Consider the following 10,191-nt stretch of genomic DNA (forward strand, 5'->3'; position numbering starts at 1 on the left):
CCCAAGCCACCCACTTGTGTCTCTCAGCCTGAGTTCCCCGAGAGCGGCCGAAGGACCCCAAAGGCTGCGCTGCGTCTCCTTGAACCCCTAGCCGCCCCAGCGTCACCTCTCTTGGGGGGGCTTCGCGTTCCCTCCCGGGTTTCGGAGCCACCACGTGACTTCCACGAAGCGCAGGGGCCCAGCGGAAAGCCGCGGCAGGGGTGGGATTTGGGACCCCGAGGTGCGGCGAGAGGGCGGGGAGAGGAGGAAGCGGGGCGGGAGTGAGAGAAGGAGGGGCGGGCAGACTCGGGGAAGCGCAGGCCGGCGGGCCGGGGCGAGGGGTGGGGAAACCCGGGCAGTGCGGCGGCCGCACGCGCCGGGAGAGCGGGAAGCCCGAGGGGGCGGGGCGGAGGGCGGTGGCCGGCAGGTGCGGGGGCGCGAGGATGCGGGTGACCCGAGAGTGCCGGTAAGGCAGTGCCCCGCGTGCAGGGCGCGGCGGGCCGCGCGGCCGCTCCTCCGCGAGGCTGCGCGGCGGGGCGGGCCAGGCCGGGCCGGAGGAGCGCCCGGCATGTCGCAAGTGCTCCCGGCGGCCGGCAGCGTCCTGCAGAGGAGCGTCGCGGCGCCCGGGAACCAGCCGCAGCCGCAGGTAGTGACCTAGAGGCTCAGGGAGGCCCGCAGGCATGCGGGTATGGGAGCGCCGAGGGGCACGAGGAGGTGGGTCTGGGGCTCCGGGGTGGTGAACTCTGAGTGCTGGGGTGAAGGGAGCTGCGGGAGCCAGAGACCGGCAGGACTGGGGGCGCGGGGTGGGTACGGGGACGCCGCGGGCGCCTCTGCCCGGTGGTCCCCAGCTCACGCACAGTGCCCGCCGCGTCCGGAACGGTGACCCGGCTTCTGCGCCCCGGGAAGCGGAGAGACCGGAGGGCGCAGACGCCCAGGCACCGTCCACGCTTCCCCGCACGTGGGATCCGCGCTGTCCCGGTGTCGCCATCCTGGCGCTGGCGCCCGCTGCCACCCTACCGCCGGCACGCGTGACCCTTCCCGGGCGCCAGCGTGCGCAGAGGGGAAATTCGGCCCGAAGGAGCAGCTCGTATCCAGGCACTCCCAACGTCTACCGTCCGAATGGGGAACTCGGGACCCATCAGCCTAAGGGTGCGGGGTGGGGGCCCACAGTGGGAGGACTCCAACCCCGCTGCTGGTGGAAACCCCTCGGCCCGCATTCAGCCGTCCATGCTGTGCTCGGCAACATTTACAACTGCGTACTCAGGAAACTGAGATAAAGTTGCCCGCGGGGATGGCCATCAGAGAACTTCCCACTCTGCTGCTCTGTACAGTCTTCATCGTTATGCACCCCCCCTTCCCAATTCGATGCCTGGCACGTAGTGTCATCAGGTGACGCTAGAGAGTCACACATTTCTGAGTTTGGACCTCGGTTTTACCACACAGGCTGAGTGGCCTTGGGCATTTTGCTTAACTACTTTGAGCCTCAATTTCCCCACCTGTAAAATGAATAATAACCTCTGGAGATTTTTATGAGGACTAATTAAGATATAGTTAATAACTTATGACTATCTTAACACTTTGCTTCCCTCTTTCTGTTTTGATTAAATGTTACTGCTGGGTTATCAGGTGTGATAGGTGATAAATCCAGTTTACAGGGTCTGCTCCCAGAAAGCAGGATGCAGGTTTTTTCCTTGGGCTCTATGACTTTTTGATTGTGAACAAAAAGGCATGATTTTGTGACAAGCACTATGGGAGACTCAAAAAATAGCAACCTCCACAGAGGTTACTAAGGGTATACCATGTGCTGGGAGCTTTAGGATAAAATCTCATTTTATCATATGCTAGTCCCAAGCATTAGGCTGTTAGAATGATTTCTGCAGTGATTACGGATCAATTGTTCAGGGCATGCATCTCCAGTGCCTAAAACAGTGCCTGGGACGTGGCAAGTACTCAGTTAATACTTATTGAAAGAATGAATGACTCACACTTAACGATAAATGAGAAAATTGAACATTCAGAGAATTTAAGCCATTTCCCCTAGGCTATATTGACAGTAAGAGACAAACAGGGGCTATGTATTTCTAAAGCTAAAGTTCTGTCCTGTACACCACATTTTGCCCCTGTGGTGTTCTGTTTATGTTAACCAAGGCTTCTTTGCCTCTAAAAAACTACATTTTAACACCTTGTGCCTGTTCCCTTAAGCATTTCTTCCAGACCACATCAATTTGTTATATTATTTATATATATGTTATTCATCTGTCTCCTTCTATAGGCTTATATTCTTCCACATACTGAAAATTCTTTACCCACTGGAACTTGGGGAGAAGATAAGTGTCTCTCATATTTGGAATACAAGACCAGATAAAATAACTGAAATTACACATTATTTTTATTATCAATATTTGCTTTCCATTAATGTTAATAATTGAGTAGCTTTCCTGTGTTTGTATCCTACTAACCTCTTGGCTTTTAAACTGTTTAAAGGTAGTATACCCCCTTCCCGCCCCTTTGGTACCTTCTCAGAGGGTTCCGGAAAGCAAATACTCTCTACTTCTCCATGTTTTTTTCTGTAACTGAAGTGTTTTTACCTTGGTAGGTACATTTTTTTTAGCCTGCCTGTTTCAGGATAACTCTTGAAGGATTCGACCAGGTTTGGTTAAATCTCATATAGAGCTGAGAGCTTTCAAGACACATCATCAGTTTGCTTTCTGATTCACTCCGACCTGTGAAACAAAATGTCCATCAAGCATTGTTCAAACGAGGTGGTGTTTAAGATCATTTGGTGTGTTGGTAGAGTTGTGTGGTTGCAATTAGTTACCAGTGTAAAATTTGCATTCAGTATCAAAAGTACCTGTTTGTGTGTGGTGGTGTAAGGCCTGGCATACAGCAGGTTCCAGAGAGCACATGCCTTCTGCCTTCCCTGTTCTCAGATGGAAGTTCACACTGCACCTCTTCCAGGCACACACCCTGTGGGGTAGAGGTTTATGAACGTTTGTTTGGAGTCCAACAGACCTGAGTTCCACTTCCCATTTACCCACTTACTAGCTGTGATACCTGGAGCAAGTTCCTTACCCCCTCTGAGTTTCTTATCCTCATCTTTTAAATGGCAGTGACAGCACACATTTCTCAGGGGGGTCATGGGGATGAACAGCTAAACTCAGCCACTGCACATGGCTGAACAAGGGGCTACTGCTGTCCCACCCATGTAGCAACAAGCACTGCCGGGACTACAAATAAAATGGTGAAGTGATGCTGGGGAAAGAGACAGGACAGAGGAGGGTGAAGCAAGGCGCCCCAGAGGTTAGCACACCTAACCAGACATTTCCCCCCAGAGCCCAGAGGATGATGACCGGAAGGTCCGAAGGAGAGAAAAAAACCGAGTTGCTGCTCAGAGAAGTCGGAAGAAGCAGACCCAGAAGGCTGACAAACTCCACGAGGTGAGCCTGTGGTTGGGACAGAGCCACATTAGGGCCACGGAGAGGAGCCAGCCTCCGCCCTCACACTGTGGTGGTGGCCCTAAGGTCATGTCCCGGTCACCACCAGTTTGGACACGTACGTCTTATTTCACTGCGTCCTTCCAGCCCAGTATTCTGAGTCTTCACTGACACCTTTCTCCCTCATCCGCTGGTTGTTCCTTACTCTCAGGTTCCTTTCAATATAAATCAAAACAAAATGAAACAAAACCTCCTCTTGATCCCATTTTCCTTTTTAAGCTACTGTCCCATTTATTTTCTTTCCTTCCTCCCTTCCCTGCTCCTTCCAGAGAGACCCTCTGTCTCCATGAGCTCAGTGCCATTTATTCCCCAGTCCTCCGTGCTAGCGTTTCTGCCACCCCTCCCCACCCACACGCACGCGCACGCACGCACACCACCCTACGCAGGCGCCCACGTGCGCGCGCGCGCACACACACAGAGCTTCCTACAGAAGCTGCTACCAAGGAGACCCCTAGTACCTTGGCACTGCCTGATCCAGGGGCTTCTTTCTAGACTCATCAACTGTGACCTTCCTGGAACAATTGACACCGTTGACCCTACCCCGTCTCTGAGACCTTCTTTCAAGGTCTTTAGCTTCTAAGAGACCGCATTTCCCACTTGACCCTCCTAACCACCTTTCTTCTCAGTTTCTTTGCTACCTTCTCTTCCTGTCAGTTCTCTTAAGTGTTGATGTTGACCACGCTTTCAGACCCTGTCCTTTTTCCTTCCCACCCTGGAAGATATGATCTGTTAATCGGTTCTCTCAGCATTAGCTCCCCACGTTGATTGCTCCAGGCAGGACCTCAGTTCCAGACCCCCGAACCTGTATCTCCAGTGTCTGCTTAGATGTGTCCAGATGGGTCTGCTGCAGGCTGCTTGGATGCAACGTGACCGTGATATGTGTGTTTACACTGAGACTCTCCTCACTGTCTTAAAGTTGAGTTAATGGACCTAACCACCGTTCTCATCACCCACATCAGGAACCTGGGGTTTATCCTGAACTCTTCCATTTTCCTCTACCCTTATGCATAATCCCACGTAATCTCACAGCCAGGACATGAGAATTGCCCTATCAGGACTGGCCTCAAAGGCATCCAAGCGTCTGTCCAAAGAATTGGTGACGGTTCTGAACTCTCACCTTTAGACAGGGATGGTGTGAATAATTGAGGATTTTAATTTAGCCCTTCCCTGCCTGCTCTCGTCACAGCTTATCTTAGCAAGGTGAGTCTGGGGGCATTGACGGCATAGCAGATGCCGAGGTGCTATGAGGGGGAAAAACGATCTCTGAAAACCTTTTCACAGTGAACTGAGAACAGATTTAGGATGCATATACTCCAGGGGGAGGTGACCCACTGTTAGAAATTCACAGTGGGCATAAATTACAAATATCAGACTCTTTCCTGGGAATAGGAAGGCTGGCCCCTAAAAAGAGATAGGATCCTCAGGTGAGGATCAGAGAAGGTCCTTCCCAGCCTGAATTGGTCCTGTAAACTTTCCAAAGAAGAGGTGGGATGTCCTTTGCCTCCTTTCTTCCTTCCCCCTTGCTCCTGAAGCAGTCCTGGTTCTAGCCTCATGTTACCAGATAACCCCAGAAGGCACTTGCGGCTCAATTAGCGCATGGCCCTGCGTTCAGACCCCGTGTGCCAGCTGGGCAGCCAGGGCCCTTCCCCTCAAGAAGCTTCTCGTCCAAGCCAGGTGCATTAATATAAGAAAACACTAGGGGACACTCAGTTGTAAGTCCCAAGTGATTATGTTCGTGGTGGTGGCTAAATGACATCGACAAGACCTTCCATGGAGCAAGGGCGAGTAGATTCATTCCACAAATATTTGTTAGCACCACCATGGGCAAGTCCTTGCTGCTGGGTCACAGAGAGGAGTAAGATCTCATTCCTACTTTTGGAAGCATAAGAGTTTTCAAGGAAAGTGTATTCTTTTCCTATGGACTCTGTAATAAATTATGACAAATTTGGAGGCTTAAAACAACACAGATTTATTATCTTACAATTTTGGAAGTCAGGTGTCTGGAATGGGTCTCATGGGGCTAAAATTAACAAGAGGGCTGCATTCTTTCCAGAGGCCCCGGAGAAGAATCCATTTCCTTGCCTTTTCTGGCTTCTAGAGGCTTCTGTGTTCCCTGGCTTGTGGTCCCCTTCCATCTTCAAAGCCAGCACTGGCTAGTTAAGTCTTTTTCATGCTGCGTTACTCTGACACTGTTGTGTTGTTACATCTCCTCTGACTCTTGACTTCTTCTTTCCTTAAGGACCCTTGTGATTACATTGGGTCCACCTGCATAATCCAGGATAATCTTCCCAACGTTCAGATTCTTAATCACATCTGCAAGGTCTTTTTTGCCACACAAGGTAACATAGTCACAGATTCCAGAGGTTGGATGTAGACATCTTTGGGACATATTTGGGAGGCCTTTATTCTGCCTACCTCAGAAGGTAACATAAATACTACAGTGTCAAAGAAGACGGTTTCTCTCAGTATCTGTCATTGTTGGATTTGATACCCAAATGAGCCAGATGCCTGGGAAAGTTAGGGGTGGTACCACATTTGCTCCTGCCCAATCCCTCTTAGAACCATGGTGGGGGGGCCCTTCTGTAGGGTTCCTAGCTTCTTCTGCTGTCCCTACACTGTGTCACATGACCAATTATGCCAGGTGCTCTTTTGGGAAATGGGACTAATTGATCTGAAACCCAGTCCCTCCAAGGGAGAACACTCCCTTCTCTGACTCTGTGGAGCCAGAAGACTAGATCAGGTTTACCCACCACTGGCACATCACCTCATCAAGGCCAGTCTTGTTGAGAAACACAGTGTTCAGGAGGCCAGGACAGTGGCTCCATCCATATACAGACCCCAAAGCTGTAGCCCATACCTTTACTGTCCCTAGCTACATACTAGTGTTATTGGTGACAAGGGGAGGTGGGGAAGCAGGTGGCTGGCTCAGGAAAATGGAAACACATCCCAATCCTAAGGTAGAACAGGAATGTCATCTCTGGGCCGAAGGGTAGCACACGAATAATAGCTCTGCTGTTAATTCCTCACCTCCTTCCAGGGAGGGCATCCCAGTTATGGGGATCTATGTTCTGCGGGGCCAACATAGGAAGAAAAAAGGTAAATATAGTAAAAAAATGAGTATTTTTTTTTAACTTTGAAAAAAAATCTGCATATTGAGGGTGGGGTATCTGGTGTAAAAATGTGGTGAAGAATTGTTTTACTGTGCTCCAAGGAGTGAGTTGAGGGCAGAGCCCCTAGCACACTGCTCAGGGTCATGGCAGAAAAGCCCGTCAGGCCCCCTTGGGCTCCAGGCCACGTCAAGGATGGGGCAAGCGAGGACCAGACACAGTCTCAGAAAACTCCTCCAACCTGGGATCAGGCCTGCTCTCTCAGAGACTCTAAAGGGTGCAGAAAGCTGCCACCTCGTAGCCAGGGCCACCGCCACTCCCTGGAGCTTAGCCCATGAGCAGGGCTTATACTCAGTCCTTTCTCTATCCCATCCTGTGGCGTAGCATTGCTGCATATCTCAAAAGAATTCAAGATCTTTATTTGCCTATCTTGCATACCACGAAGGGGACTATTTAGAGCTTGTTTAGAGTTCCCACCTTTCTCTCCTGCCCACCTCATTCACTCACCTTGAGCCTCCCTTACCTCCAGCACCCTGAGAAACCTCCAGTGTTAGCTCCTAAAAGCCTCTGGGCCACCTCCAGCCGCTCCCAGTTCTCCATGGGGGGGGGGGGGGCGGGCGGGGCCAGTCCGTCAGGGCGGGGCCTCCCTGGAGGGCAGGGCCCGGAGAGCCTGAGAGAGGCTGGGGTCACTCTTCAATCTGAGTTTTCCCCTCAGAGAGGTGGTTGCTGGAAGCCCGAGTGTGGTGCCGAGAAGCTGTTCCTAACGTGTGTCTTTGTACCTCAGCGCTCACTGTGGCTTTTCAAATCATCCTGTTGAGGCGCTTACACTTCTCATGGGGATTTCAGCCCCTATTCATCTCTGAACATTAGGCACACGCCTGAGTCCACATCCACAAATAGGGACGCGCGTGAATAGTCCAGCTCTCTATAGCAGGCTGAAAGGTGTCTCAGAAGTGGGTCAGACTGGTTCGAGCCAGGCAGCCCAAGGTGTAAGACTGAGAAAGAACATTGAGTCAGAAAAGGAAGGCAGTGATGCCATCCTCAGGAACCCCAAATGTCAGCAACTGACAGATTTCTTGGGCAATTCGGTTGTGGTCTGTGTTGTCATGGCTTCTTCAGATGTTGCATGTTCTAAGAGAATGCTTCATGTCATCCCCCCTTAGTTCAGAAACTGATGATGACACCAATTTGTACAGCCCGTCCTGATGACATAATTTTTCTGCTGGGAAGGAGATCAGAGTAGGGCTTGGGAATAGGCTTTATTGTAAAATCCTGAGCACTTACAGCCCTTTACTGCTGGTAACCACTTCGGGGAAATTTGGGGCCAGGCACTGCCAAGTGAAAGCAGAATTACTTCCTTGCTCAAGGGTTGCAGTTGACCTTGAAATCAGGTTCCAAGCCTGCACGATCTTGGAAAAGTCACTGCGCCTCTCAGAGTTTCACTTTCTTCGCTTGTGAAATGGGGTCTGTGTGTGGCTGTGCCCTCCTGATGGCCTTTTCCACCCCCTCATTTCCTTTCTTCCTTCGCTATCATCTCTGGTCCTGGGGACCCACATTAGCTCATTTGCCGGTTTTTCATCCTTGGACCCTGGATACCCCCAGACAGGCCCTCATTCCACAGTCAACCTCTCTTAGATGCTCAGACTAGGGTTTCTTAACTTTGGCACTGTTGACATTTGGGGCCAGATAATTCCTTGTTTGGGGGGCACTGTGCTCTGTAGGATGTTTTTCACGTATGTCAAGTCCAGGTACCTTCTTCTCGGTGTGAAGGGGGTCTTATTCTTTCCCCTTTCATCCCCGCGTCCTCTCACCTCCTTTCCACCTGTCCCAGCTACTCCTTTTATTTTTGTTGAGCTGGCCTCACTGGAAGATCTTGACTTCTTCTCTCCTTTTTATTCCTTCAGCTCCATGAAAGTCCCTTAGCAGGTTTATGAGTAAAAGTCAAATCCCAGAAGAGAAAGTCCCCACAGAGAAGGCAGACGAGGGGCCTGCTGGACTGGGGTTCGGGGGAAGCAGTGGTACCTCAGGAAGACGTTAGGCAGTGTGGCCCCTCATGGCTTTCAGAGATAAAGCTCAGAAGCTCACAGCATCCTGCCACAAAATTCAATAAATATAGAAGGGCAAACAAGCTAATATAGAAATAGAATATTCTGCCACAGCAAGAGACTTTCCTGTTTTTTGGAATCTAGTTAAAATGTTAGCCCATTGAAACCTATTGGTTGAGAGGACGCGGGGATGGACCATTGGAACATATATTCTCCATTTTACTGGGAGGTGAAGAGCCTTTCTAGATGCGGGGTGGAGTGTGCGCGTGTGCGTGCGTGTGTGTGTGCATGCGTGTGTGTGTGTGTACATGCACTCCACAGAGCTGCAGCCTGTCATCCCGCTGCTGCAGGCAGCCTTCCCGCGGTGACTGTCCCTGTCTTCCCATTCACACGCTCCCTGGCCCACGGAGGGCTTGTTGCTGTGATGTAGGTGGAATTCGGGCTCCAGGACCAGAGCCTGTCAGAGGCCAGAGGACAGTGTGAGGAGTTGGGGTTGGCAGGAGGGCTGAAGGCGGAATGGAGCCCATGCGCTAGTGAAGTCAGTGACCTGGGACAGCCTGCGGGGGGGGGGGGGAAGGAGGGTGCAGCTTGCTGCCTTGGAGAGTATTCCAGACCACCCTGAGGGCCTGCTTGGGGAGGGCTCAGATGGCCTCTGTGTGTAGCCCCTCTGGTGCCTAGAGGTGGGGAGGGAAGGAAGCGGGTGAGAGAAGGAGGCAGAGGAGTCACTGGGCAGTTCCCCATCAGGCACGGCTACAGGAGAGGGTAGAAGAGGCTCCTAGGTGCTATACATTTCTGATCTTTGGGGAGCGATCTTATTTAGTATACGTAAGATTGAATAGGATACAAGATTGAATAGAACACATAATGAGGGATGTGGTTCCATTAGGTGCTGTGATCAGGGAAGCCTTCCTGGAGGTGGTGGGCTTGAGCTGGGCTCACACAGAAAAGGAGGAAGGTAGTCTAGTGGAAGAGAATAGCATTAGCAAAGGGGCAGAGTTGAGAATTTGCATGTGCTTCAGAGGCCTGCAAAAAGATCAGACTGACTTTTTTAGTGATATTTTAAAAAATTTACTAGTCAGAGAAAAGATGTGTTGGATAATAATAAGGTTGGGTTGCCACCTCAGGAAATGCATAGTAAACAAAATTACAGCAAGATTTAAATAAGATTGTCAGCTTTGAGATGGTCTCTATTGGCATGCCTTAGGGCTCTGCCATTGTCAGTGACTTGGAGGAAGAAAAGGAAGACCTACTTATCAAGTTAATGGACAGCTTACAGCTGTGTAGTATCGTGATCTGTGAACTGACACGTTGAGATTCAGGAAGATTTTGCTAGGCTGGAAGATGCCCAAGTGAACAGAGTGAAAGTCAGGAGAAGTGGATGTAGAGCCCACACTTAATCTTCAGAACATCAGTCATCATCCAAATATAGACAGAGAAGCAGCAGAGGTGAACAAAACTTGCACTTCTCTGCAAGCTCAGGGAGACTCCCCAGGGTGAGGTGGCTGCAGGTGTGGGTCCAGCCCCAGGGCAGGCCACCTCCATACATCTCCCTTTGCATGGTCAAGC

At 51.1% G+C, this 10,191-nt stretch overlaps 1 protein-coding gene across 1 annotated transcript in view; it reads left to right on the forward strand.

The window, feature by feature from the left end:
* Positions 1 to 408: 408 nt before the first annotated feature.
* The window catches only part of BATF3 (basic leucine zipper ATF-like transcription factor 3), an 11,001-nt gene continuing 1,218 nt past the window's right edge, over positions 409 to 10,191 (forward strand). The window contains exons 1-2 of the mRNA XM_031037559.2: positions 409 to 625; positions 3,312 to 3,416. Of these exons, the coding sequence (XP_030893419.2) occupies positions 548 to 625; positions 3,312 to 3,416 (183 nt within the window). The 5' untranslated portion in view covers positions 409 to 547. The remainder of the gene's footprint in view (positions 626 to 3,311; positions 3,417 to 10,191) is intronic.

This window comes from Leptonychotes weddellii, chromosome 6, assembly GCF_054177405.1.
Source record: "Leptonychotes weddellii isolate Sample4059 chromosome 6, ASM5417740v2, whole genome shotgun sequence".
Lineage (NCBI taxonomy): Eukaryota > Metazoa > Chordata > Mammalia > Carnivora > Phocidae > Leptonychotes > Leptonychotes weddellii.